This window comes from Lagenorhynchus albirostris, chromosome 10 (assembly GCF_949774975.1).
Source record: "Lagenorhynchus albirostris chromosome 10, mLagAlb1.1, whole genome shotgun sequence".
In the NCBI taxonomy this organism is placed as follows: domain Eukaryota; kingdom Metazoa; phylum Chordata; class Mammalia; order Artiodactyla; family Delphinidae; genus Lagenorhynchus; species Lagenorhynchus albirostris.
This window is the reverse complement of record NC_083104.1, coordinates 81,410,460-81,436,911: the sequence shown is the minus strand read 5'-3', so window position 1 is coordinate 81,436,911 and position 26,452 is coordinate 81,410,460. Positions and strand designations below refer to the sequence as shown.

At 52.7% G+C, this 26,452-nt stretch overlaps 6 protein-coding genes across 18 annotated transcripts; 3 read left to right on the top strand and 3 right to left on the bottom strand.

Moving 5' to 3' along the window:
* The first annotated feature begins 35 nt into the window (after nt 1–35).
* Nucleotides 36–4,393, top strand: APOM (apolipoprotein M). 2 transcript variants are annotated; one of them, XM_060163302.1, is made up of 7 exons: nt 36–895; nt 1,931–2,176; nt 2,858–3,012; nt 3,302–3,375; nt 3,469–3,567; nt 3,746–3,844; nt 4,251–4,393. In XM_060163302.1, exons 3-7 carry the CDS (start codon nt 2,960–2,962, stop codon nt 4,274–4,276), a joined length of 351 nt encoding a protein of 116 aa, XP_060019285.1. In that variant the 5' UTR covers nt 36–895; nt 1,931–2,176; nt 2,858–2,959; the 3' UTR covers nt 4,277–4,393. The 2 variants fall into 2 exon arrangements, with proteins under 2 accessions (XP_060019285.1, XP_060019284.1); XM_060163301.1 differs by lacking the exons at nt 36–895; nt 1,931–2,176 and adding an exon at nt 2,205–2,475.
* Nucleotides 4,394–4,517: 124 nt separating this feature from the next.
* On the bottom strand, nt 4,518–6,982 carry C10H6orf47 (chromosome 10 C6orf47 homolog). The gene has a single exon (XM_060163300.1). The coding sequence runs from the start codon at nt 6,164–6,166 to the stop codon at nt 5,273–5,275; it is 894 nt and encodes a 297-aa protein (XP_060019283.1). The 5' UTR covers nt 6,167–6,982; the 3' UTR covers nt 4,518–5,272.
* A 1,046-nt stretch (nt 6,983–8,028) lies between these two features.
* Nucleotides 8,029–11,460, bottom strand: GPANK1 (G-patch domain and ankyrin repeats 1). 10 transcript variants are annotated; one of them, XM_060163279.1, is made up of 4 exons: nt 11,167–11,460; nt 10,399–10,556; nt 9,411–10,124; nt 8,029–8,654 (listed from the first exon to the last, which is right to left on the bottom strand). In XM_060163279.1, the coding sequence occupies exons 3-4, from the start codon at nt 10,019–10,021 to the stop codon at nt 8,210–8,212; spliced, it is 1,056 nt and encodes a 351-aa protein (XP_060019262.1). In that variant the 5' UTR covers nt 10,022–10,124; nt 10,399–10,556; nt 11,167–11,460; the 3' UTR covers nt 8,029–8,209. The 10 variants fall into 10 exon arrangements, with proteins under 10 accessions (XP_060019262.1, XP_060019265.1, XP_060019259.1 ...); XM_060163282.1 differs by having other exon boundaries at nt 10,399–10,551; XM_060163276.1 differs by lacking the exon at nt 11,167–11,460 and adding an exon at nt 10,708–11,140.
* Nucleotides 11,461–11,688: 228 nt separating this feature from the next.
* On the top strand, nt 11,689–15,756 carry CSNK2B (casein kinase 2 beta). Of its 3 annotated transcripts, none has more exons than XM_060163270.1 (7): nt 11,689–11,822; nt 12,429–12,511; nt 13,239–13,341; nt 13,898–14,013; nt 14,461–14,536; nt 14,684–14,873; nt 15,527–15,756. In XM_060163270.1, the coding sequence occupies exons 2-7, from the start codon at nt 12,440–12,442 to the stop codon at nt 15,615–15,617; spliced, it is 648 nt and encodes a 215-aa protein (XP_060019253.1). In that variant the 5' UTR covers nt 11,689–11,822; nt 12,429–12,439; the 3' UTR covers nt 15,618–15,756. The 3 variants fall into 3 exon arrangements, with proteins under 3 accessions (XP_060019253.1, XP_060019252.1, XP_060019251.1); XM_060163268.1 differs by lacking the exon at nt 11,689–11,822 and adding an exon at nt 12,084–12,102; XM_060163269.1 differs by lacking the exons at nt 11,689–11,822; nt 14,684–14,873 and adding an exon at nt 12,040–12,102.
* LY6G5B (lymphocyte antigen 6 family member G5B) lies at nt 15,752–18,253 on the top strand. Its single transcript, XM_060163271.1, is given in 3 exon segments — nt 15,752–16,650; nt 16,789–16,917; nt 17,204–18,253. Coding segments are annotated over 3 exon segments (657 nt in total). The 5' UTR covers nt 15,752–16,526; the 3' UTR covers nt 17,608–18,253.
* A 1,849-nt stretch (nt 18,254–20,102) lies between these two features.
* LY6G5C (lymphocyte antigen 6 family member G5C) lies at nt 20,103–24,083 on the bottom strand. The gene is made up of 3 exons (XM_060163272.1): nt 23,981–24,083; nt 22,734–22,901; nt 20,103–20,596 (listed from the first exon to the last, which is right to left on the bottom strand). Exons 1-3 carry the CDS (start codon nt 24,081–24,083, stop codon nt 20,502–20,504), a joined length of 366 nt encoding a protein of 121 aa, XP_060019255.1. The 3' UTR covers nt 20,103–20,501.
* Nucleotides 24,084–26,452: the final 2,369 nt, after the last annotated feature.

Sequence of the window (26,452 nt, the reverse complement as noted above, 5' to 3'; positions counted from 1 at the left end):
ACTTAGGCATCTCCCCACCCCCGCCGGCGCTGTCCATTTGTTACGTGCGCGCGCTTAAGCAGTAGGGGGTTGTGGTGGCCCCTATAAATGCCTGAAAAAAAATTATCAGGTGGGACTCTTCGACTCCCTCGAGAGCGGCTTTAAACAGTTATATGGATCTTGGAGTTTGGAGACTGGGGATTGTGCCTCGCTAATCTATGTTAAAATCTTGGCCGGCAGAGAATTTGAGGCGGCACTGTCCTGGCCACCTAGAATACTGTCTTCCTCTTACCATCGTCCCCGTTGCGCCACTCCTTCGGCGCTTCCGGAAGTCACCCTTTCCATAGGCGGTTGGAGGTGGCTCTCGAGCTGATTTGCGTGCGGTGGCGTCGTTGGGTTTGACCTCAGTTTTGCCCGGTGGGCGCTTTGTGGCGCCATGTTCTTCCCCGGCGGTGTGCGGCCGAGGGGACACGCCATGTTTTGGAGAAGCTAAGGATTTACTGCCTTTCAGGACTTTTGTCTAAAAAAGGACGCCTCCGAGTTTGGGAATTGGGAGCAAATAGAGTTACACTGGACCGAAACACAAGACTGTGACCCTGGGGAATTGAAAGGGCCGCCTAAGGGCTTCTGCGGGCCGGAGGTCCGGGGAGATTATCGTCCCTCTGTCCTCTTCTCCCCCAGCCCCTCGGGCAGGAGCCTGGGCCCCGCGGTGCTGCCAGTGTGCCTGCCTGTGGTGCCCACCCTTTCTGAGATTCGTAGTTTATACCTAAGTCCCAGTACTGTTTCAATTAAGAGTTCTAGTAAGCACCTGTACATGAGCCCCTAGTTTGTGCCAGCCAGTTTGCTGAGGGTTTCACGTACTGTCATATTTAAAAGGCTTTCAACATCTGAGATAAGTATTACATCCACTTTACAGGTGAGTACACCTAGGCGAATGTCAGTGGCAGAACTGACAAATTCAGGCCTACCACACTCCCTTGGGTCAATCACTTCTACTTTACTGCCACAATAACTTGTATCTTAGTTTTTTTTATTAAAAATGTCAAATATTAGCCCAAAACAGTAATAATGAACCCTCATATACACATCATCCAAAGTTTATTCTTTTATTAATTGATTTATTTTTGCTGTGTTGGGTCTTCGTTTCTGTGCGAGGGCTTTCTCTAGTCGTGGCAAGCGGGGCCACTCTTCATCGCGGTGCGCGGGCCTCTCACTATCACGGCCTCTCCAAAGTTTATTCTTTTAACTAAATTGCAAGCCCATAGCAAGCCTCACCGCTCAGAACAAACCTTTATGGCAGTCTGTGGGTTATAAACAATTATAAAAGAAGCTCCACACCTTCCATTACATTAACTGCTCCACCCACTTGGCACTCACTACGCAATGACTGCCTCTTGACAATTCTTTCCCTACCTTCTGCTACTTGAGAACTTAATGCCCACCAGAGACTAATAAGTACTTTACAAACACTACTATTAATTATAGCGAATATTTATTTTGGACTTCTGTGCAGGCCTTTGCTATGGGCTTTATGTGCATTAGCTCTTTTAGTCCTATGAGATGGATGATTTGCTCATTTTACAGATGAAAAAACAGGCATAAAGGTTAATAAAGTTATCCAAGATCGATAAGTAGAGTTAAGGGTTTGGACCCACTCTGCCTGACACCACTGTCTGTTCTCTTTAACCACTAGATTATGTAGTCTCTTACTTATAAACATTGAGTGAATGAACTTATGTGTCAGCAAACTTTCTGGGGGGTGTACATATAGTTTCCCCAATTAACAATTTCAGAGAGAAAGCCTCCCATCCACCATGCTCCAGCACCTGGTTCATACCTGTTCTAAAGCACTTACCAGGTTGTACTGCAATGATTTGTTTATACAGCTAGTTTTCTGTAGACTGACTTCTTCAAGGCCAGGGACTGTGTCTTATTCATTGTTATGTTCCAGGGCTTAGCCAGTTCCTGACCAACAGCTGGAACTCAAAAACTGTTTGCTAAGTGAGCGAATGAAAGAATCAATCCACTTCTCTTCAGTGCTGCACAGCACAGCAGATATCCCAGCTCAGATATGGGTTGAAAGACCACAGGCCTACCTGGAGGGCTCAGCTCTCTTAATTCCTGGGAGACCCTGGACATGCCAGGATGTATTGTGGAGTAGTTGCATTTAGAAGATGGGGAGGAAGTCCCAAACACTGTAAGTAATCCAGGCTTGGGTTGGAAAACAAGGTTGAAGTTACTCATTAGCAGGTGAAAGGGTCAAGGGTCGAGGCAAGGGGGCTGGAAGCAGAGTGGACTGAGCAGCCAGTCCACGAGGCAAGGGGGAGAGCAGTTAAGGCACCAGCCACTCCACGCAGACCCCCAGCTCCCTCCTGCCTGAAGATGTTCCACCAAATTTGGGCAGCTCTACTCTACCTCTATGGCATTCTCCTTAACTCCATCTACCAGTGCCCTGAGCACAGTCAGCTGACAACTGAAGGACTAGATGGGAAAGAGGTATGGACTGAGAATGTGGGAAGCTTTGCCGGGTTGGGGGTTGGGGGGCCCTTGAGAAGTGGCCTAGGATGACCAAAAAGCCACACTGGGAAAGGAAGGGAGGAAGAGGGTGTGGGTGTTGTGATGATGAAAGCAAGAAGTAAAAAAAATATTAGTACTGTGGCCATCAATGTGAAGACATGTAGAATTGGGAGGTGGGGTTTACTGAGGAGGGGCAAAGAGGAAAAGTCATTTAATGACTCCTTGTCATGGATCCAACCCTCAGTTGGAAAAAGGCAGCCAACACCTTCACCCCTAAGCATTGTCATTCTGACTGATGAAGAGGTTGGATGGATTCTGTAGTGAGACCCACCTTCTTCTGCTCCCCTCGTTGTCTCTCCAGTTCCCAGAGCCCCATCTGGGCCGGTGGTACTTTATCGCAGGGGCAGCTCCCACCAAGGAGGAGTTGGCGACTTTTGACCCCGTGGACAACATTGTCTTCAACATGGCCGTGGGCTCTGCCCCCATGCAGCTCCAGCTTCGAGCTACCATCCGCACGTGAGTGGTGAGGAGGCAGAGGCAGCAGTAGGTACAGTCTCTGCCTAAAGTGTGAGCACCCACCCACAAAGAGCTGGGCTCTTTGGCATATCCATTATTCTTGGTCCACTTGAGTTCAACAGCTCTATTAGTTTCCCTCCGGAGAGATAGGGACCTAACCATCCCTTGGTAGCTTGAAACCCAAGGGGAGCCAGGCTTCAAGAGGGAATAAGATGAAGTAAACAGAGGCTGGTACTGAGCGGTTGAGATGTCACTCAGTCTTTCTTCCTTGTCACCACCACCTCTGCAGGAAAAATGGGCTCTGTGCACCCCGGAAATGGATCTACCACCTGTCTGAGGGGAGCACAGATCTCAGAACCGAAGGTTGGTTCTCTCCAGCCCTCAGTCTCCTCAAGCCCCCTGGGCTTGCTTGCTTCTGTACCTCAGTCCTCACACTTGCCCCACCCACCCTGACAGGCCGCCCTGACATGAAGACCAAGCTCTTCTCCAGCGCATGCCCAGGCGGAATCATGCTGAAAGAGACAGGCCAGGGTTACCAGCGCTTCCTCCTCTACAGTGAGTGAGGGTGCCAGGCAGGAAGCGCTGGGGGGAAGCGGGAGCCGGGGGGCAAGAGAGCCCCTTTCACTGGGCTCCGTGACATCATCTCAGGAAGGGCTGCGTGCTTCCGTGAGGGCCTCAGCAGGGGCGGTGCTGAGAAGCACGGGCTTTCACGGGCCTTGCCTTGCTCTTCCAGATCGCTCACCACACCCTCCCGAGAAGTGTGTGGAGGAATTCCAGTCCCTGACCTCCTGCCTCGACTTTAAGGCCTTCTTACTGACTCCCAGGAATCAAGGTGAGGGGGTAGAGTGCCACAGAAAACAACTAGGACTCACCAAGTCTTCTGTGAGTGCTGGATGAAAGGGACTCAAGTGATGTCACCAGGGGGCATGGCCAAAGGCCGACATCATCACATTGGCTGTGTTGACACTTCCATTTGTGTCACAGACTGCAATGGCACCACAGGGAGCCAGGATGGGCTCTGGGATACTCAAGAGAGGTTTCTGAGTTTGCAGTGGATAAAAGGGGCAGAGGGTCAGACAGGGGGCAGAGGTCTGTAGGGAAAAAAGCCCTCAGAGACCCCTTCTCTGACATGGGGGAATGAGGGAGTACATTCTTCCTCATCCCATTACCATCAACCTTGCCTCTCTCCCTGGGTCTCCTTCCTTTTCATCCTCTTTTTTTCTCCCTCCTCCCACCAGAGACCTGTGAGCTGTCCAGTAACTGACCTGTGGCTTCATCTGTGCCCCCCAGATGGATACAGTAGGAACTGAGATTGTGGTGGGGGGAGAAGCTGGAGACTCTTAACTCCCTTTCAAGAATAAAGATGATTTTTCAATCCTCATCTCATTTGGGGGTTTGTCTCCCAACATCAGTCCCACTCCCCCCATTTCAGTACTCCCTCTGGACCTTCTACCACCTAAGCCCCCAGCTGGACGGCGTCAGGAAGGACACTGAGTGACAGTAACTCTCACTTTTAGTGGTGTATTTAGGATTTGGTGTGACACATTTATTGCTGAGTGAGCAAAGCCAACCCCCCAGTGGGGTCTGCAAACTCCAGTGCTCCCCATACTGCCTATGAGCTGCCAGCCCTTCTGAGCTGGCCCTCCTGCCAACACTGCCAGCACCATCCCCACTCCCTCTGGCTCCTAGGAACACCCAGATCCCCCCTGCAGGCTCCCCATCACCTGTGGGAACCCCATCCAGACCCCCTAATCCACCCACCTAGCAGTGCCACTCTTTCCCAGATAACACAGATCCCAGGATCCACAGGATCCCTTGAGTCTCTGAACCACCCTCTTACCCCACCCAGAGGTCTGTCTGTCTTGCCTCTAGTCTCCTCCACCCCTGGAGAGTTTTGAAAGGTAGAGAAGACCCTTTAGTCTTTATTCTCCACCACCACACTTTTTTTTTTTTTTTTTTTTGGTTTTTAAAAAGCAGAGGTGGGAAAAAAAAAACTGGAAGTGGGAGAAATGTAAAAGCAAAAACTAACAACAGCTGGTGAATTCAAGGCCAATGCCCCCACTGTCCATAAACACACAGACACCCTAAACAGCTCTCCTGTGTGTGAAGGGGGGCAGGGCCTCTGTGCCCTCATACTCTGGGGTTTCTGCCCCATCCCTGAGGTCCCTGTGCTTACAATGTGGATCGTGCCCCCACACTATCTTCACCCTTGCTCCCAACCCACTGAGGGTGGGACGCTGGGCCACACCCCACCCCGTGGTCACAGCCTCTTTCCTGGGTCTCCCCTCTGCTCCTCACCCTCCCTCCCCAACTTCTCACCCTCCAAGTCAGTGGGCTCCCCATCCCCACTGGGCTCCCGGAGGCTGACAGCCAGCACCAGGGCCTGTAGAAGACCAAAGAGGCAGGCAAAGTGCAGGGGGTGAGCGGTAAGTAGGCTCAGCACGGCATGGAGCCCATGCAGGGCAGCCAGGAAGGACAGTAGCCCATGCAGCCAGAGGCCCAGCGGTCCACGCAGGCCCAACGCGTCCAAGGCTGCCCGCAAGGGCCTTGAGCACAGCCCTAGCAGGGCTGAGGCCAGGAGCTCCAGCAGGTGCAGGGTCAGGTTGGTGGAGATCTGCAGACACTCCTCTGGGTCCCCCAGGTACTGGTAGGGAGCCCCTGCTCCCCCACCTGTTTCCCCCCGCAGCCAGCCCAGCAGCTTCTGACGCTGGCCAGGCTTCTCCGCTGGGGCTTCAAGCCCAGGGGGGCTCAGTCCCTCTTCAGGGGACACACCAGGCTTCTTGGTGCCACCTGAGTCCACAGGATCCCATCCTGGTTTGAGAATGGTCTCTCCAGCCTCCAATCTCCCAGACTCTTGAGTGCTAGAGACAGTCTCATCCCACTTGAGAGAATCCATTTTTTTGCACCCCAGTTGCTCAACTTGGGACTCCCTGCTTGGTTCTGGAGCAGCCCCAGAGCTCCTCTGTGCACCTGAGTCCTTGGTCTTGGGAGGCCCCAGATCTCCCATGGTTTCTGGGGCACTGTCCCAGTCACTCCCTGAATTCTCAGAGGAGCTGTCCATCCGTCTGGGTTCTGGGGCGGGCAGGTCAGGCCTCGTTGATTTCCAGCGGCCCCAGGGGCGAGGTAGCCAGCCACCAAGCTGTCGCAGGAACATGGTTGGGGTGTGTAATGAGCCCCCAAATTCTGGGGCTGCTTCCTGGCACTGCTTAGACTCTCAGGTTTGGGGGCTGAGGGTTTCCTCAGAAGCCACAGTCTGTTCAGGCTCAGAAGAACAGGTATCTGCTGGTGAGTCCTACTCTGAATTCAGAAGTGGCTCCCCACTTCCCTGGATGGTCATGCAGCCTCAAGTGTGTCAAGCGGCTTGTTTCCTTTACAGTTTTGAGGTAAAGGAAGGCACATCCAAGTTCATTCACCACCACCACCCAGCACACAAGATTCCAAAAGTCTCAGGATCTGACGAAGCCTGGGTCACCCCCACAGTGTCCTCCCTGTTTTCCAGGTTTCTTTCCCAGCAGGCAGCACCCCAAGTTTCACTCACCAAGCCTACGTCCCAAGGTGCCCCAGCAACAAGAAGGAAGGAAGGAAGGAAGGTGGCCCTGGGTCCTAGGTGCTCCGGAGCGGGAGAGTCCTGAACTGCTGCCCTAAGGCAGCTCAGGAAGAAGTCTCTTGTTAGGTGAGTGAGGGAAGAGGTATCCGGCAAACTCCAGCCAGCAACGTTCGTCCCTTGATTCAGAGGGCTATGAACCCTATAAAGTGGCCCCACCGGCCCCTGAGCACGCAGCTGAGACTCGGTCTCCGCGAGGTCAGGCCGGAGATGTCCTCGGAGATCCCGGTTGCCAGGCAAAGCGCGGGCCTGCCCGGGGAGCCAGGCGTCCAGGCGCTGCAGCCCCTCCCGGGCCCAGCGTCCGGGCCGCGGCCTCGCGGATCCGCCCGGAGCCGCAGAGCCCGGAAGCAGCTGCACCGGGACTAGAGGGACAGGCGGAGGCGGGGCCCGCAGCTCGCGGGGCGGACCCTGCCGATCCACCACCGCCCCGCGCCCGCGCTGCTTGTGCGCGCCATCAGTGCGCACCTGGCCGTACCGCGGGGCGCAGAGTCAAGATCACGGGGACCCAACGCCTGAATGTAAACCCAGCTTTCCCTTTTCGTCGTCTAGAGCCCCCGTGACGCCAGTGTTCCCTTAAACTCGCCCGCCCCCTTTTCTTGTTTATGATTTCATGAAAGGATTTTCCGGAAAAGAAAGCTGAGAGGAGGCTTGGGACTTGAGTAGCCCTTCCTTGCTCCTCCATGCACGTATTTTACCTCTTGAATTTGACGACAGTGAGCGCTTCATGTGCCTGGCACCCAGTATGAGCAGCACAAGGGAGGCGCAGGAGACGAAGTGTGGGAAGGGCAAGTGTAGACAAATAGGATGTGCTTCCTGCCCTCAGGAGTTTTCAGGTATCAAAATGAACAACCTTGGCTTAAAGTGTATATTTGGGAGGCCAGAGTTCTGGTCCCAGTTTCAGCTAATAGCCTACAGGCTGCATAATCTTAGGCCCTCCTATCACACTGGCCTCTTCCTGCAAGACCCTACCCACTCTCATCACCTCTGAGCCTTCCCTGACCTCCTCTATCACCATGCATTGTATTTGATCACATCCTGTCTCCTCCAGCTGTGAGCAACCTGAAGACTGGGAAAGTCTCTTACTCCCTATTCTTAGCACATAGTATATGAACTTTGTTTGTGAAATCAATGATTGAATTGAGTGGGCAAGGGATGGAGTGGGCAGGGGATGCCTTCTGAGGGAAGTTAGACTTGCATAGAGATGGGCAATTCCTGGTTCAGGGATTGAAAAAATAGGTGGGGCACTCTGGGCAGCGGCTGGGACTAGGAGCGAACCAGACTGGCAGGGAGGTGACCCTATCATACCACCTAGCAGAGCTGCTGCCTCTTCTGGCTCAGGTAGAATTTCATGTGGCCCCCAGCCTGTTTGGCTTCCCTGCAACAGCTTCCAGAAAAGTGAATAAAACACCAAAGAGGGGGAAAAGCTTGATTTATTTCTCAACTCTCAGCCTCTTTTCTCCCACAGGCAGAGTCCACTGATCAAAACCTGAAGGTCTGGAACCTGGGCAGGCCCCAGGAAGTAGAAGCCCAAGTGCCTAGGTCAGGGGCCCAAGTTCAGACTTCAGCAGCAGACCAGGGTCAGAACTTGCCAAGTCAGAACTCAAGGTTCATGTATGTCCTCAGATCCCGCTCCCAGGCCCTGTCCTTCTCCTCCTGCCTTCTCTCCTCCTTCCAGTTCAGTGTGGTCACCCTAGGGGCTCTCTCCCTCCCAGCCACTGCCCGTGTATCCCGAGCTGGGAAATGTGTAACTCGGGGTTGGGGTGCTGATCTGTAGCCTAATCCTTCCTGGTCCCTCTTGAGGACAGTGGGGATGGGACTGGCACGGCCCTCGCCCCGGGGTCCCAGCCCCATTCCAGGCTCCCAGCCCCCCCTCAGCAGCAGCCTGAAGCCTGGGCTGGAGGTAGGCACCCCAAGGCGCAGGTTGCGGGGCTGGAGATCCTGGGACAATGACAGCAGGTGAGCAGTGGAGGTACGGTGGTTAGAGTCTTGGAAGTGGGCATCACAAGCCTCACAGTACTGGGGGGAGGGGGATCGGGACCTGCAGAGAAAAAAAAGAAAGGGTTAAGGGCAGCGCAAGGGTTTAGGCCTCAGAGGTGGGTGGCAGGGTGGGACAGGGTCCTTCCAGTATTTCTGCTGAGGAACAAATTGCCTTCCTCCCCACTTAGCAACGAGGGACCCAAAGGGGAATAGCTGGGAGAAGAGAAGGTTAAAAGGCCTCACAAGGCTCTTGGGTGAGGGAGGATTAATAATAATTACTATAGTTAATGTTTGTATAGTGCTCATTATGCTACAAGCATTGTTCTAGCACTTTACATATATTAACCCATTTACTACTAACAACGCTTTGAGAAAGGTGCTCTTATTGCCCCCATTTCTTAGATGAGGAAACTGATGCACATGGACATTAGGTTGCTCGCCCAAGTAAGTAGTCAGGATTTAAACCCAGGGAGTGGGTAAACACGGGAATATAGCAAACATTTTATAATGACTTTAAATGGACTGTAACCTTTAAAAATTGTGAATCACTAATATTGTATAGCTGTAATTTATATAGTATTATACATGAACTATGCTTCAATAAAAAATAAAATACAAAATTAAAAACTAAATAAATACATAAATTTTTTAAATACAAAAAAATAAACCCAGGGAGCTCATGTCCGTAACCAGACTGCCTTACTAGCCTACACTAGAGGACAGGGGAGAGAACCAACCCTCCAGCTCTGTTCTGGGGCCTCTAGTGTGGAGTAGCTAGGAAGGAAAGAACACAACGGAAGATAAGGCTTCCCCTCACCGGTTCTCTGGACTCCTCGTCTCTCTGGGGCCCTCTCTGACCATGCGGGCCACCTCAGGGAAGCCCGCTTCTTCTGCCAGTTGAGCAGCATCCCTGCCACCCAGCTCGCAGACCCCCACCCAGGCAGCCCCACGGCCCAGGAGATAGCGCACAGCTGCCCCCTGGCCTGCTCGGGCCGCACACATCAGGGGGGTCCACCAGAAAGCATCTCGAGCGTTGATATTCCCCCCAGCTCCCCCTGCCTCATGGGGATCCAACAGTCTTTTTAGTTTTGCCACATCCCCCTCCTGGGCTGCCCTCAGTATCCGGTGGGTCATCTTGTCCTCTGCCCCAAGGGATCTCCTTTGTCCATGTCCTCCTGATACTCCTGCTGCAGCTTCCTTCATCATTCTTCTTCTCTTCCTCTTTCTCTTACTGGCAGACTCAGGCTGAGCCCTCTGGGGTTCACGAGTGCTGCTCTGATCCCCAGTCAAGGCTTCGTAGAAAGCCCGGGCTGCAGCCCCATCCAGGGTGGGCTTCAGCTCTTCAGGCTGTGACTGCAATTGCCCATCTTTCCAGAGATCACTGGGGTCAGTGGCTCGGGTAAAGTTAATGAGGGTGGCCCTGGACATGGCTTTTGGGAGATCTGGGAAAATGAGACTAGGCAGGGGGAGGATGAGACGAGGAAGCCAAGCCCCTGGTGGTCCTGCAGTGACCAGAGCCACCTCCAGACACCTGCTGGGAGAAGGAAAAGTATCCTTAGCGTCAAAAATCCCCTCCTAACCCAAAAGTGACCCCACAACCTAGGACCCTGCAGGGCCTGAGGACCATAGATCATGTGGAAAAACAGGAAATTCTACAGTAACAGACCATGCCCCTTAGTAAAGGTTAACAAAGAAGTCTCCATAAGACAGCTGCCCAGAGGTCCTGCGCTCCGCCCCCACTCCCATCCTCATCAACAATAAATAATAGCCTCTCTGAGGCTACTTTACCACCGCGTAAGACATACCGTTAAGAAAAACAATCAGCCTGGCTCTTTAAATCGTCCTCGATCCTATTTCGGGTAACTAACGTCTTCTCAAACAAAAACAGACTTGACACTTCTCCGGAAGCAGGAAGCAGATTTAAGGGAGAGGTTCCAGTCTGTGTTGTTTCGTAGCTTCTGTACTGCAAAATGACACTACTCTAAGCAAAGGAATCGACAGAGTCACACGATACAAAGACGCATGCGTGGCTTGAGGGGGACAATTACTCGAGGGCGCAGGCGCGCGCAAGCGCCGGGGCTGTTTCCCGCCTTGGAATCGTTCCAGTAGCATACCGCAACGCAGCACGTGCCCAAGTAGCGCGAGGACCGAGAAGGATCCGTCGGTTGGTGTGCTGCTTTTACATAACGCCCCCACAATACCCTTCGCCTCCCTCAAGGTGGCCCCCGCTCCGAGCTCATTTTCTGTCCCTGGGAAACCATTCTCGGGCTTAAGAAAGGCCCTGAGGTGGAGAATGCCCAGAAACTGTGAAAAGAAATAACGTCTTACAGCCCCTCACCATTACTCTGACCTGGGTTCGAAGGTCACACTTAGCGCCTGCAGCAGCGCCGTTCAAGCCCTAAGAGGAAATGCAGAAGTACAAGGGAACAAGCAGCAGAATGGCTGTCGCCACCTCAGGTTAGCGCACGGGGCAGTCCTGGTTCTGTCGCCGTTCAGTTCAGCCCAGTACACCCTACCCAGGTCCGTCAGCACGGAACCCGGCCTCACCTCCCGCCTCCGGAGCCCGGCCTCACCTCCCGCCTCCGGAGCCCAAACCCCGGGGTGAAGTATGGGCCCCTTCGGGGGTCTCCTTGGCGGGCTGACTCGGGCAAGGAGCCCGACAGGCGATAAGGACCAGACTGGCTGGAACGGATGAGGTCAATGCCCTGGGAAGCGTAGCCGCGCCGGGGCCTGAGGCTCGCTGTGCGAGGGGAGCGGCAGGAAACGACACCGGCAACCGTGTTCCTCTCCCCGCCCTTCTCGACCCCACGGTTCCGGGAATCACACGACTATATTCCCCAGGCTCCCTGGCCCAGACGCGATACTGACTTTCCGCTTCCGGTTGAGCCTAGCCGCCCCTTGCTGCGCCCCGCCCCCGAGCGTCTCCCTCAGGAGCCTCGCGACACCAGGGTCGTGCGCGGGTCATCCTGGGATTCGTAGTTCGGCTTTCCCTAGTTTCGCCAGTTTCTCCCTACCGGGGACTCCATTTCCCGGCGTCCATCGCGGCTCCCAACGCTAAGCACTTGCGCGTTGCCCTCTTCCCCACCCTCCCCAATTTCCACTCCCCCCCACCCCACTTCGCCTACCGCGGTCTTGTCCGCGCCCTACGTTGCAGCGGTCCCCGCGGTTCCTTGGAAGCAGAAACTCCCCTTTCCCCCCCCGTCCCCCGGTCCCAGTCCCCGTCCAGTCGGTGAGTCTGGGGTCGTCCCCGCGCCGTGTCCCCTGTCCCTGGGCGCGGCACATGGGGTCTCCCCGCCTTGATATGGGGGTGGGGAAGGAAGTGACCTGGTCCGGCACCGAGGGAGGGAGAGGTGGCCAAAAGGGTGGAGGCGGGATGTGGGGACTCCCATGAAAGGAACCTGAGGGCCACCCCCAGGCCATGAGAAAAGGAGGGGCTCGGCTCTTGCTTGGAAAGGATAAACTTCGGAACGCTTGGGAATGGGGCCGGGAACACGCGGAGACCTGCGCGGGTAGGGAGCCTGAGCCGCGGGCCCTGCCGGAGTTGACGCGGAGGAGAGAGGGGCCTGGCCTTCGGGAGCGTCAGGGATGTGGGTAGGACTAGTGGGTCAAGACCTGTCGGTTTCTCACAAGTGGTGGGACCCCAAAGAATTTATCTAGTCTCAGAGAAAAGGGGCCGAGATGTGAATAAGAGGAGCTAGAGAGACGTGCTCCAGGTTCGGATCCTTTAAGAAAGGGTTGCCCCAAATTCTTCCATGGTTGGAGGGCAAAGTGTGGAAGGAGGGAGGATATCAGAGGCAGGGAGGGAGAGCTTACCCTTACACTCCTCTTTCTTTAGCTTACGTGAAGATGAGCAGCTCAGAGGAGGTGTCCTGGATTTCCTGGTTCTGTGGACTTCGTGGCAATGAATTCTTCTGTGAAGTGAGTTCTTCTCAAACCCCCTATCCATCTCCACATATAATCTGGCTAAATAAAAAATTCTCCCACATATTCAGTTTCCACACACTTCTTTCACAGGCTTACGTAAAAACTCTTTCTCGTCAAGGAAGAGTCCCCTTAGTAACTCCCTCACTAACTTGTGGTGAAGGGGCAAGACTGGGGCCCCAAGTCAGCCCTGACATTCTCCAGCAGTATAATGTTGGACACGTCAACCTGTGTATTTTCTTTTTTATTACCACAGTGGTACTGGTAGTGGTAGTACCTATCTTTTGTGGCTGTTAGGACTAAAATAGTTCCTACTAAAACGTTCTGTAACGTGCAAAGCTGTGTGTTAACATAAGGGATTGTAACTGCCTTCAGAATCCAAGCTGTTGAGCCTCCACCTTCCTCAGAGAGCCAGCTGGCCCTAAGGAGAGGCCAAAACTGAGATGGGAAGCAGGAATAGGAACAAGGATCATGAAAGGAATGTCTCTCTAAGACGGGGTTTGCTGTACCTGTTTATCCTTGGAAAAGAAAATCCGAAGCTTCTATGGGTGGGCGGTACGTGTGAGCTGGGGAGAGAGACTCAAGTACTTCTGCTGAGTTGGGAGTGTGGAACAAAGGGAACAGAAGCAGTTGTGTTGAGGATAAGGCACCAGTTGGAGCAACTTGCCCAGGTCAAAGCTGAGGATTCTGTTGTGGGTTTCCTTTTGACTTCATGTCCCGACAGGTGGATGAAGATTATATCCAGGACAAATTCAATCTCACTGGACTCAATGAGCAGGTGCCTCACTATCGACAAGCTTTAGACATGATCTTGGACCTGGAGCCTGGTGAGACACCCTCAGGGTTGTTTTGTGTGTGTATGCTTTTTTTCCTTTTCAAATCCTGTTTATCTGCTTCTTGAATTTCTATATTTCCTTTTGGTTCTCTGACCCCCTTAACCCAAAGTCTTCTACTTCATTTTGATTCCCTACCTCACTCTTGCTTAGTTTTGTGATTTAACACCACTCATTCCCATACTCTGATCCTGTTAACTTAGCGCTATTCCATAATGCCCATTTTTCCATGAGTCTTATTTTCTGCTGCTTTTCCCTGCCTTGCACCTTCCAGGCTAGAGTTTTGTCTTCTGTGGAGACATCTTTGCGTTTATGTATCGAGGGAGAGAAGGGAGCAGAGGCTGAGAGGGATGGAAAGAAGGCAGAGCTGCCTTGGGTTGGTGGAAGGGTCAGAGGCCCAGGTTTCTGGGTCAAATGCCCAGGCCATGGGTGTGGTGAGGCTCAGAGTTGGGTGCTGGGCTAACTGAGTAACCAGCAGCCCCTGGGGGTGGGCAGGGCACCCAAAATAGCTGTAAGACAAGTGGTTGCATTTGGTTGGGCCATGTTTCAGATGAGGAGCTGGAAGACAACCCCAACCAGAGTGACCTGATTGAGCAGGCAGCTGAAATGCTCTATGGATTGATCCACGCCCGCTATATCCTCACCAACCGTGGCATCGCCCAGATGGTGAGGCCTCTCTACTCCCACTTGGCTCCTTCGCAGGCAACAAGGGAAACAGTTTCCTGCAGCAAGAAGTCACTTGTTTCAACCTTGTCAAGGAATCTAGCTTAGAAGAGGGAAATAAACCCCAGAACCTAGGCTTAGGGATTAAAACCTGATTGAGGGTGTGCTAAAGGGGGGTTTTCAGGGAGGGAGATGTGACCTTGGGCAGGAAGTTGTAGACCGCCTCTTCCTCAGAGAATAAGCAGCGAATGGCTCTGATGGTCCGCAGCCTGCCTAACTGGAGGAAGGGAAGCAGAGGAGTCTTGAGGGCCCATCTGAGCCAGAAAAGGGGCCTCTGGACAGCGAGAGACAGGAGGAGTTGGGGACAGAGTGACGTGGGTTGGGCTGAGGAGGGGGTTGTCTCTTCTCTTCATACCTATCCAGCAACCCCTTCCATTTTATTCACTGCAGTTGGAAAAGTACCAGCAGGGAGACTTTGGCTACTGTCCCCGTGTGTACTGTGAGAACCAGCCAATGCTTCCCATCGGTGAGTGTTGGAAAAGGGAAAGAAGGGCCACATAAAATGGCAGGTCCACTGGGAAGGAGTTGGGGCTCAGCAAGTTGGGGCCTGAGTCCAGGAGGGAGGTTGGGCAGGCTTGGGTTACCTGGCCTGCTGAGTCTGGCTGTCTCCCAGGCCTTTCGGACATCCCAGGTGAGGCCATGGTGAAGCTCTACTGCCCCAAGTGCATGGACGTGTACACACCCAAGTCATCGAGGCACCACCACACGGATGGCGCCTACTTCGGCACCGGTTTCCCTCACATGCTCTTCATGGTGCACCCCGAGTACCGGCCCAAGAGGCCCGCCAACCAGTTTGTGCCCAGGTGGGGAGCAGGGACAGAGTCACCAATGGTCAAAGGAAAGGGCCGGGGTCCCCCAGAAAGAAGGGAGGACAAGGACAGGGCATGGTCTGTTCTTGACACCTACTTCTCCCAAAGCCAGGGCTTTTCCCTGCTGAGTGACCTTGGGAAAGTTGTGTGATCATCTATGCCTCAGTTCCGTTATCCATGAAGTGGGGATGGTGACATGCCTGACAGTGTGTTTTTAAATGTATGAATCGCTTAAAGTAATGTTTGTCACTTGAAGCAACATTTAAACAGTAGCTAACCTTGTTGTCTTCTTGGGTGTTCAACCTTCTGCCAGGAAATCCTCAGAGCCACGGTTCAAGTGTGGTTTATCTTCCTGGAGTATCATTTTTACTCTTGTGTAGAGAAGGAAAGTTCAGCTTTATATTGAAACAAGTACTGACGTGTGTGCTTGTGCGTGTGTACACACGTGTACGTCCTAGAATTTGAGTTTTAATGGATATTTAAAATAAATTTCCAAATATTCTTGAGAGAAGAAGTTTGGGAACCTCTGCCCTTCAGTACTGAGCAGGCCCATGAAGGAGCTGGGGTGGGGAGGCAGGAATGCTGGCCACAGGTAGGGCCAGGATGGGGCTCACGCTGCTGCCTCTCTGACCTCTGCCCTGACCCAGGCTCTACGGTTTCAAGATCCATCCGATGGCCTACCAGCTGCAGCTCCAAGCGGCCAGCAACTTCAAGAGTCCAGTCAAGACGATTCGCTGATTCCCCACCCCACCTGTCCCCAGTCTTTGACACTTTCATTCCTTTGCTGCCACCCTTTCATGAACCCTCTATGGTTTTTAGTTTAAATTAAAGGAGTCATTATTGTGGTGGGAATATGAAATAAAGTGGAAGAAAAGGCCGTGGGCTGATTTGCTGGTGCTTGGGGTTGGGGAAGGGAGGGTAATGGTGTGCTGAACCCCAGGAGCTCTCCTGGCCCCGCCCCCCCTCCTCAGCTTGAAATCCAGCACAGATTTGTGCCCAGTGGATTTGGGTGATGTTTTTAGTAGGAAAGTGGAGTTGTAGAATTGGGTGTGGGGATGTGCAAAGATCACAAAAGACTCAAAAATCAAATTTCAAAGATTAGAGAAATATTCTTTTTGGGCCACCTGTGGTCGTCTGTTTATACTCTAGGGAGTGCAGTCAACAACACTTTGAGTTTGGGTTTTACAGGGAAAGTGGTCCCAAAATAAACAACTGTAAGGGGTGGGGAAAGGAGGGGCAGGGTCCAGAACTGCTGTTGTGTGGTGTCTGCCTGCCCCCTGCTGGGGAGCTGAGACATGCGCATCTCAGAAGGATGGGGGGCACTGGCTTCCTGGCTAAGGTTTCTCCCAGAACAATAGGGACTGACCCTATTGTGTGGGAAGGATAGCAGATGGTACCAGAGAAGGAAACATCCATGCACCCTTGAAAGGCACGCAGGACAAAGGTAGACTGCTGGAATGGGGCCCAGGTATTGCCCCTGTCTGGGCTACTGCTCCCACATTCAGGAACCAGACCTGGTGGGTGAGGACATGTCCCTCCTGCCAAGTTAATAGCTTCCTCCTCCAGTCAGGAATATAGCTCTGTACCTGCGGTAGCTCCTGCTCAGACTGCCTGTCAAAACTAGCCTGCAGTTCAGGCTTAAGGAGCATGGTCACAGGAAGGTGGGGTTTCAGAGCACCCCTGAGGGGCTTCCCCTCTCCCCAGAATTCCATGACGAAGGCCTATATGTTTGTAGGTGTGCTGGTCATGATGGACTTCACAGTGGGAAAGGGTAAGTGGGACACGGGGGCAGGGAAGGAGGGGTGACTGAGTCCAGGGAGGGGATGGCTCTGGATGAGCGGGCTCCCTGCAGGGCAGGGAACTTGGAGTGAGCCAACACGGCCATTTCTCCTGTCTTCCACTTCCCCAGCTCTTGTTGCTGAAGTCCGGACCTGCCACCTCTGCCTCTTAGAAGATCCTACTATAGGATGCGTTTTAGGCTCAGAGAAGTGCACGATCAGCAGCTCATCCCCATGCATGGGGATCAGCATCTTTCATAGTGAGTCAAGTCCTAGGAAGGGGCTACTGGTAGGGCAGCCCATGGCTTGGTCTCCTCTTGTAGATGAAGGCTGCTTGGGGCCTGAGGTCTAAGGAGATGGAGGATCCTGGAGGGGGAGGGGTCTGGGCTTCTGTGGAGCCAGTTAAGCTAATTTTTCTGGCGCCTTCTGATGGAGTCTGGGATAGGAATTGGGTCTGGGTGAGGGATCGCGGAGTCTGTGAAAGGGGTGCCAGGTTTGGGGACTATGGGAGGCAGCAGTGGTTGTTAGCTGTCCCCTCTCTTCCAGATACCAAGGTTCGCTTCTTAATCCGGGGCTGTGGACAGCACAAGTCTTACCGGTGCCAAGAAAAACACCCCACCTACCTCCCAGAGTACTGGTACTACGCCCAGTGCTGCTAGTATGATTACTGCAACTCCTGGTACAGCCCCCAGCTCCAGAGCTCCCTCCCTGAGGCCCCTGAGGGGTCCCTGGCCCTGCCCCTGTCTGAGTCCCAGATCCAGTGGTTCTGCCAAGCCCTGAACCTCTCACTGCCCCTACCCAGCTTCCATGCTGAGAAGGAGCCTTCTGAAGGCCTGGACCCCCTGGCTGTCCTGCCCCTGAATCTGAGTTTGTCCGTTGCTGACCTGCGCCGCATATACTGGTTCCTCAACAATTCAGGACTTTTGGTTCTTCCCTGGGCTAGGCTGTGACGTCTTACCCTTCCCAGATTTCACTCTGGTCCAGCGTCTCTCCCCTGACACCCCAGCATCATGTACTGCCCTCTCAGAACACTCACACTTTCTGGTCTGTGAGTTCTCAGTCTTCCTTTCCTTTGTACTTCCATCGTCTATATGGTTTTGGTTTAGTTTCCTCCCCAAAAAGCAGTTGGCACTGCACCCAGTGCCCTTCGTCCACCTAGAAAATAATCTCAAATGTGAATTCTGCCTGGGCTGACCTGGGAAAGGCACAGTGGTTTCCTCATCCCTCTCCTATCATCTGAGTGGGATCATCCCCCCCACCCCCCATCTTCCTGATCCCCTCTCAATCTGGCTATTTCCACCCCTACACTTGTCTCTAAAACCTTGTGCCAGACTGACCTTGCATCAGGACGGGTGAGAGGCGGACTTTGTGCAGATTTCCTGACTGGGCACTCTGGTGTTCCTACCTCACTGTCTCCACCACCCTCACTCCCGCCTGGTCTCCTGCTTCCTTTTCTCATCTCTTGTCCCCATCTTTGACTTCCACAGCCCCACTTCACGTCCCTGAGTCCTGACACCCACTTGCACAGAATCCCAGGGAGAGGAGAAGATCTGTCCTCTGCTCCACATTCTCCAGTTTCCCTCCACAATAAACAAACTGGGCTAAGTCTGTGTCACATTGTTTATGGGGTCAGGCTCAGGTGTGGGCAGGTGTAAACAGGTTAAAGAAAGTTAACTGGGTGTGGGGTTCAAACAGGGTTGCAGAGCCCTGCCCACTCCACTTGGCCTTTGTGGTTCCTCATGGCCTGCCGCAAAGAGCCCACATCCATCCCACCCTCTGCTCAGCTAGAGATCAAAGTATGAGGATTGTGACTCCTGCCAGCCTTAAACATACCCTACAAAACCTAGAAAGTTAAACCCGGGTGATGTCAGGTTTTTCCACATAAGAAAGGAGGAAATACTCAACCATGAAAACTCAAGAGCAAACCAGAGGGCCCAGGTCTGCATCTCAGAGTTAACCTGGAGCTGAGGCACCTGCGTTCCTGCCTATTCTCAGTTCTTTTCAGGATCCTGGGAGCCAGGACCCCCTCTGTGAGGGCCTAGGTGGAGGGGGTGGGAGAGTACAGAGAGCACACAGGTGGGGCTGCAGTGGTAGGGTCTTTCATTTTGAAAAACCGCAAGCATGCAGAAAGCAACCTTCCCCATACATTCAATAAACACTGGACACACTGCTCTGAGCCAGGCCCAGTATTAAGCAGCAAGACTTGCAGATGAGTACAGCCAGGTGTCCACCCTTCTGAATCTCACAACCCAGTGCTGGGATTATGAAACTTTTTTCTGAAAAGTAGTGCAGCTCTGTGGCTGGGAGGCCCAATCCCAGCTCCTCTGCCACTTAAGTAAGTTGGTCTCTGTGCCGAATTTTGGTCACCTGTCAAGTAGGGATAGTGCCTCAGGATTGAGAGAATGTGTGTCAACGTGTGCACAGAGATAGAAGTTAATGGACTCAAAAATAGACACGCCTTAGAGGCAAACATACACACAGATTTTGGTCTATTTAGTTTTAAACCTTTTTGGCCATACAGATGTTTGCGCACCATAAGGTGGGTTTTTGTAAACTACACACCTGTGTTACCACTCCCTGAGTTAGCATAAAGGCTTTTATCAGCACCCAAAGCTGCCTTCATGCACCCTCCTAGACCCTCCTAAAATTCAGGGGTAGCCACTGTCCTGAATTTTGTCTGTGTGCTTGATAGAAACGACATCACAGCATACACTCTTCCTACACAACATTTTGCATGTATGTTAATAGATTTTTGTGGCCCCTTTAATGGCTTGTGCTCTGGTGGGAGAAACCATTTGTTTCTAGGTCAGGAAGCAGTTGGAGGTACAAAGAGAGGTACAAGCCACTGTGTCTCTCTCTTGCCGCCCCATTTTACCCCATGACCTCTGACTTCAGCATAAGTCAAGGGCCCAGGTTTACACAGCTCCAGCAAGTCAAACTAGAAGACAGCCTCAGAGGATGAGAAACCCAAGGCCCAAAACTGAGGAGTAACTTAACCATGGTCCTTGAAAAGGGAAGTTGAGCCTGGGGTCAGAGAGGCCACTAGGCCTTGCATCTCTTCACAGAGCTCCTTCCCCACCCTCTCCTCCCTGGGACTGGTTCTCTTACAGCTCCACTCCTACCAACACACCCCCATGAACCTCCCTACCAGTCCCCATCCAGCTCTGGGTCTGACAGCACTTCTGAGGATGTCCACCACCCTTCTGGTCTTCAACATAGGAGGGCTTGCAGTTCCTCTTCACCTCTTTGTGCTGAGAGCTGAATCAGAGACAGTGGGGCAGGGCAGGAGCAGAGCTCCGCAGAGCTGGGAGCCACTTACCTGCCCCTGACGGGGCACTCAGGCAGTACCACCTCCCTCAGCCTCCACATCCACCAGAAGAGAGAGACAAATCAAACAGTTTGCACACCTATTTATTTTGGAGGAACAGCTGGGGACTTTGGACAAGAGAGGACCATGGTGGGAAAAGAAGCAAAGCAGGGCAAAGGGGCATCCTTGAGGTGGGAACAGACAGGAGGAAAGATGTCAGACTGAGGCCTTGAAGGAAAACTCCAGAGAATTCTGGAGAGGGAGCCTAGGGAAGGGGCAGAGTGGGAATAGGGGTGTTGAGGGGCGTCAACCAAGAGACAGATAGGACTGGGGTCCAGTAGCTGCTGCTGAGGGCGGCAGGGAGGGCTGGTGGGTGGGGATGGACATTGTTCTGGCTGCCCCCAGGTGGAAATCAGGAGGATGGCTGGAAATTGGCCGGTTTTTACTCCAGAGGTCTCTATGGAAGTTCTAAGGACCATATTTTATTCTGTTCTGAGGGTTATTGCAGAAATTCCGGAAGCAGCATCGAGAGAATATCTAGAAGCCCAGCACTGGAGGAGTGTGGGTGTACGAGCGATCACTCATCTGCTCCTTGCTGCGGCAGTCACTCACCACGATCTCCGAACCACTGTCTGGGGAGGGACGGCAGCAATCAGCGACACAGAGTTCCCAGGTAAAGCCCCGAATCCTCCCATCCCCTCACCCCACATGGACTTACCATCACTGCCCCCACACCCTGCCCTGGACCGCCAAAATGCAACAATTCCTGGAAATGGACAGGCCAGCGAGTGCCAGGGAGTCACCAGCCATGAACTCTGTGGAAGTTTCCCAGGGAAGGTTGGTGGGAAAGAGCCATTCGAGATACAGTGACAGCTGGAATGGGGTGAATTGGGACTTGTGGAGCAAAGTGAGGAGAACCAGCACTTCAGGCGGGACCATGTAAGAAAAAGTTGGGAGATGTATTGGAGGTCAGATTGCAGACAGGAGGTGTTTGTCATTTATTTTATGGATCAAAAGTAAGAGAAGAGAAAAAAAAAAAGTAAGAGAAGATGAGGGACTTCCCTGGTGGCACAGTGGTTAAGAATCCGCCTGCCAATGCAGGGAACATGGGTTCGATCCCTGGTCCAGGAAGATTCCACATGCCGTGGAGCAACTAAGCCCGTGCGCTGCACCACAACTGCTGAGCCTGCGCTCTGGAGCCCACGGGCCACAACTATTGAATCCGGAGCACCCTAGAGGCCGTGCTCCGCAACAAGAGAAGCCACTGCAATGAGAAGCCCGCGCACCGCAACAAAGAATAGCCCCCGCTCGCAGCAACTGGAGAAAGCCCTCGCGCAGCAACAAAGACCCAATGCAGCCGAAAATAAATAAATAAAATATAAATAAATTTATATTAAAAAAAGTAGAAGAGGATATCTCTGCTGCTATTGTATATATGAGAGAGGGGAAATCTTTGTGCCCATGTACGGGGATGTTCACTGCTGCCCTGCTTGAGAGAGTGAAAACTTAGAAGCAACCTAATGGTCCATCAGTAGGGGGATGGATAAATCAACTCTGACATGCCCATGCCGTGGAATACCATGCAGCAGGACAGGAAGCTGGTTACAAACTGATACGGAAACATCCCCCATAACTGTTAAGTTTGAAAAACAACTGCAGAACAGTGCTTACAGTAGTATGGTACTGTTTGTGGAGGAAAAAAAGAGGTGAAAAGGAGTAAACAGCATATTTGTATAGGGTGGGATGTGCACAAAAGGTCACAGAAAGGATAATAAAGGCAATTTAAAAAATGGTTTTCTCTTATTCATGCCTGAGAGCTGGGTGAATTGGGCCAGGAGTGGGAGGGAGACTTTTCTTGAATACTCTGATATGGAACCACATCTATGCATCAGCTGTTTCAAAAAGTATAATGAAAGGATTTGAATGAAGGCAGCTTTGTACAGCAGTTGTCAAGAGCACCATCTCTGGAACCACCACAAACTGTGGCTCAGCCTCTAGGAGACTTATGTAAGGTACTGACCTCTCTGCGCCTCTGTTTCCACGTCTGTAAAATGGGGATAACAATGCCTACCTTGGAGAGTTGTAAGTGCTTAGAACAGTGCCGGGTACAGAGTCTGTGTTATGTGTTTATTATTTATTATTGAAAAAGGTGAGGGATCAAGTGGAAGAGCAGGCTTGAGGAACTGGGAATGTAGTCAATTTCCAGCAAGTTGAAAATGAGGTGGAGATATCCAGAGGGCAATTTGACATTACAGTTTGGCCTAACGTTCAGTTTTAGGAGGATGCAGTATGTGCCTGCTGGGTGAAGCCAAGCAAGCAGATAAAATCCTCTGGGAGAGTAAAGAGGAAGAGAGCTAAGGACCAAACTTTGGGGAACGTGAACTGTTAAGGGTCAAGACTTAGCGAAGACCCAGTTAAAGGCAAGACTCAGTGAAGGAGACTGGAAAGAAGCAGTGGAAGATGTAGAAGAGTGGTGCTGGCAGGAACTACTGCTGACAGATGGGGAGAAGGCAGCTTGAAGAAAGGCCAGTAGATTTGGTGATCCCCAGGGTCCCCTACAAGGCTGGGTGCTATGAGGAGGGTTAGCCGAGAAGGGGAGGGGAGTAGAAGTGGAGATGGGGAGTGGCTCTAAAGGAAAGGAAAGAGAGAGAGTGGTGGAACAGTGTCTTAGAGTTGTGGGAACCAGTATTAGGGTGCAGCTTAGAAGGCTGGTAGAGACTCAGTTCGGGAATGGGCTGGGCCCACGACGAAAGGGAGAAGGCAGCTTACTGTTCTCTATGAGCAGAGTCATGCAGCTGCTGCCCTTTGGGGCGAGGCAGATGTCAGATCCCAGAAGGCATCCCAACTCCTTGGTCTCCAAGAGGCATCGATAGCAGCTTAGGTATTTATTTAAATGAATCTGATGAAGGGGTTCTTGATCATAACGCTCAAACTCACCTAGAATACAGAGAAGCACTGACCCCAAACCCACCTAATTCCCAGACTGGCCAATCCCACTGTTCCCTCCTATCTCCCCATCTCAGAAAACCATGAAATCACCAATTCTTTAATGAACCATCTGGCTTAATCTAACATCAGAAGCTTTCGTTCTCATTAAAAATCTCCATTCTCTGCTCTTTTACCTCCTGAAATGAGGAACTCATTCATTCACTCATTTATTCATATATTTGAGGGGCTAACGTGCCCAGCACTCTACAAGCCTCTAACTTTTAAAGGTTAGGCCAAGGCAGTGCATTACAACTTTTGGCAGCCCTGTTAGGACAGTTCTTCCTTTGTGACTTGGTTTCACTGTCCCCACCCAACCCCCAGACTCTTTTGAATACGCTTTCTTAATCTATAATGTTCAGAAGTGAAAACATCAGGGTGCATCATCACAGGACAGGAAGAATCTCAGCTTTGTGTAGACAGGAGACATCAAGCAGCCCAAGGCCACATTCTTTGTTTGGTGGTTCTCTCACTGAACAGACTCATATTAAACTTTGTCCACCAAAGCCCTCCCCAACTGCATTCCTATTCACCTCCCTCCTCCTCTGATCCCAGGCCCAGACCACATGTTGATGAGTCCCCAGACCCAGCAGAGCACTTGGTGTAAGGCAGATGCTTAGCAAACACTTTGGATCTTGTTTCTGTGTCAATGGTGCTTTGCAGCCAAGTGAGGTTATCAGGCTGGATTCAGCCTTGTTCTATACTGTGGATCCTGAGGCTGTCATCTGGCATGTTCTCCCAACCCTCCCTATTCTGTATTGTCCTCAGATTCTAAGAGGTTCCCTTTAGTATCTCCATTCAGGTCACTGCTGTTGAATGAGATAGCCCTGGGGTAATCACCAGAAATCTCCCTCAGAGTGAACATCAGTACATTATCAGTCCCCAGGCATTATCCCACCAAGCCCACCCATCCCATCTTTCTTCCTGCCTGGGTTTACCTGAATCTCCTTGGCAGATGTACCCAGACATCTATCCAGGGTTTCCCTATCCAGCAGGATAGGAGACCCGTCTGACCCCGTAGAGCCACTTACCAAACGCCAAGCTCATCAGGACCAGCATTATTAAGAGGACCATGTACAGGGCTTGGGGGGGGCCCAGATTCCGGCTACCTGCAGGGCCCGCCATAACATGCATGACTGCCCACCAGCCTCCAGTTTGGCCTTATATTGGTGGAAGAGAAGGTGGCGCAGACGAAGGGGAGAGGCAACATCCTTTGGGGGTGGAAATCAGTGCCTGAACAGCCAGAGGGACAGAGCGTCCTCACCCACGGCCATTCTGGGGTCTAACATACTGGCATGGGGACAAGGACCCAGCAACAGGGGAATGAGAGGGGAAACTTCTTTCATATTAATTCAACAGACATTCATTCAATCACTGCATCAGGTGTTGGGGATACAATATTGCACAAAGTCACTACCCCCACAGAGTACACCATCTAGTACGGGAGACAAGTCAACGGACAATGAAGGGGGAGGGGCGGGGAGCGCGGGCAGAGTGCTTCCAGGGAGAACTTGGGCAATGGAAAGTACTGACCCAAGGAGTTTCATTAGAGCAGTAACAAGATCAATTTATGTTTGTAAAAGATTTCTGAGGCCAGAAAACCACTTAGGAAGCTATTCCTGAGCCCAGTCACAAGATGGCGGCCTGGTCTAGCAGAAGAGAGGGGAAGCCGCGAAGTGAACGAATCTGAGCTGCATTTAGAAGAAAGACTGGACAGATTTGGACTTAGACTGAATGTGAGGTGAGGGAAGGGGGATAGGCTTGCAAAAGGGGGTAATTGTGACACCATTTTCCAAGATGAGAAACACGTGTCAGAAATCCCAAAGCGAGGACACCTGAGTCGCCAATGACCGTTCTCGGCCCAGTACCCCCTGTGGGTTCCGGTAAGTCAGAGCCTTTCCCTACGCCCGACTTTTCCGGCCCCGCCTCAGCTCAGCTGCAGGTCGGTGGATCTGATCTCCGGCGCCCACAGGCTCCGGCGCTGTGCGCTCGCTCTCCGCGCCTGGCTGCACCTCAGAGATTTTGGGAAGACGCGAAGGCGGCCCCCAGCCCAAGCTCAGCTCTTGGCCGGGCGGCTGGGGAGGGCGCGCCCGGCGTCGGGACCCAGGCATCCGGCCCTGTCAGACACCCAGAGCACTACGCGGCTTCCCCGGAACGTCGCACTGTGGCGCTAACATCCCTCCCCACACCCGGATTCTGGAGACCACACAGCAAGCAATGAGCGGCCGCGAACTGGCTCCAGGCGCCCCATCCACTTCCCCCGCCGGGGGCCTGCTGGGCCCACCATGCCTGCTCCGTCGGCATCTCGCCAGGTCCGTCTCTCTGTGAGAGACACAGGGTTTTTGCTTTAAGGGTCGGTGGGCTAGGGGAAGTCCTCGGCTTCCAGGAACGGACCGCCTGCTCCAACTTCCAGTCTGAAGATTTGGGGCCGGGCCCTGCCCGAGGGTTCCCTGCTGTGTTCCCAACACTATCCAAGAATCATCCGGTCTCGGGGTGCTGATGCGGAAGATGGGAAGAAACTGACGGAGACACGCCAAGAAAGGCGGACACGAAAGAAGAAATACGAGAGGAAAACACACGCCACTGCGCGCACCCCAAGAGCCTTGGGATAATAAAAATAAGAGAATTATTTTAGAGAAAAGTCAAGAGTAATGGAGAACTGGGGAGGAGCACCTGGGACCGATATAAATGTTGGTTGAATGAGGGACAAAGTGATAGACGAAAACAATTAGACAGCGGGGGCTGCTTTTGAAGCAAAGTGGGCAAAGGAGAAGCAGAAGGGAATTTCACAGCGCCCTTTGACTCCCTCTCTCGAATATAAGCTCCTTGGAGGCTTATGGTGACGGGCTCCTTGGAGGCTTTCCTGGGGTGAAGAGGCGGGGCTTTGCAACTGTCGTCCTGGTGAAAACAGCGGCTGGAGAAATCCACGCTGAGGGCCCCTCCCCCCGGACAAGGGATACCTGAGGGTAAGCAGCCAAATTACCAAACAAAGCAGGTCGGGCCTTAGTACAGAACGCTGCAGTTAGAGGAAGAATCGGGGTGAACGTGGGGCGGAGCTATGGATGATTGGGCCGGGCGAAAGCCAGGTTCTGTTAGGGGAGTGGCCGCGACAGAGCAGTCTGGAGAGGAACTACAGAGGGGATCTTTAATCAGAATAGAAATGAATGAAAAAATGAATGACTGGGCTCCTGAGGGAGCTGGGAAGGGTTGGTGATTGGATGGATGGATGGATAGGGACCTGGCTATCCCCGACGCCTGGGCCCCCCACTCTCTGGAGACTTTCACCCTCGGGGCCCTCATTCACTTGTGACAGTGTGAGAAACACATGCCCCTCCCGGGGACATGGAGCAAACCCTCAACCCAGACACTCAGTTCAGAGCCGAGTCCAGCACCTCACACTGGGAGCAGCACAGGGTGGCGCCTGGGCCAATGAGACATGGTAAGATAAGGGGTGGCCCAGCCCGGGGCCCACTTCTTCCCAGGTTTCCTGTCCAGTTGCTAGC

Excerpts from the sequence above, each read along its gene's own strand:
- APOM (XM_060163301.1), top strand. The coding sequence starts at position 2,362 with ATGTTCCACCAAATTTGGGCAGCTCTACTCTACCTCTATGGCATTCTC. Across the intron at positions 2,476-2,857 it reads AAGGACTAGATGGGAAAGAG|TTCCCAGAGCCCCATCTGGG; the intron begins GTATGGACTGAG and ends TTGTCTCTCCAG. Across the intron at positions 3,376-3,468 it reads CACAGATCTCAGAACCGAAG|GCCGCCCTGACATGAAGACC; the intron begins GTTGGTTCTCTC and ends CCACCCTGACAG.
- C10H6orf47 (XM_060163300.1), bottom strand. The coding sequence starts at position 6,166 with ATGTTCCTGCGACAGCTTGGTGGCTGGCTACCTCGCCCCTGGGGCCGC.
- GPANK1 (XM_060163279.1), bottom strand. The coding sequence starts at position 10,021 with ATGTCCAGGGCCACCCTCATTAACTTTACCCGAGCCACTGACCCCAGT. Across the intron at positions 8,655-9,410 it reads ACGAGGAGTCCAGAGAACCG|GTCCCGATCCCCCTCCCCCC; the intron begins GTGAGGGGAAGC and ends TTTTCTCTGCAG.
- CSNK2B (XM_060163270.1), top strand. The coding sequence starts at position 12,440 with ATGAGCAGCTCAGAGGAGGTGTCCTGGATTTCCTGGTTCTGTGGACTT. Across the intron at positions 12,512-13,238 it reads GCAATGAATTCTTCTGTGAA|GTGGATGAAGATTATATCCA; the intron begins GTGAGTTCTTCT and ends ATGTCCCGACAG. Across the intron at positions 14,014-14,460 it reads ACCGTGGCATCGCCCAGATG|TTGGAAAAGTACCAGCAGGG; the intron begins GTGAGGCCTCTC and ends TATTCACTGCAG.
- LY6G5C (XM_060163272.1), bottom strand. The coding sequence starts at position 24,083 with ATGCATGTTATGGCGGGCCCTGCAGGTAGCCGGAATCTGGGCCCCCCC. Across the intron at positions 22,902-23,980 it reads CCTGATGAGCTTGGCGTTTG|GTGAGTTTGAGCGTTATGAT; the intron begins GTAAGTGGCTCT and ends TCTGTATTCTAG. Across the intron at positions 20,597-22,733 it reads GACTCTGCTCATAGAGAACA|ACAGTGGTTCGGAGATCGTG; the intron begins GTAAGCTGCCTT and ends GTCCCTCCCCAG.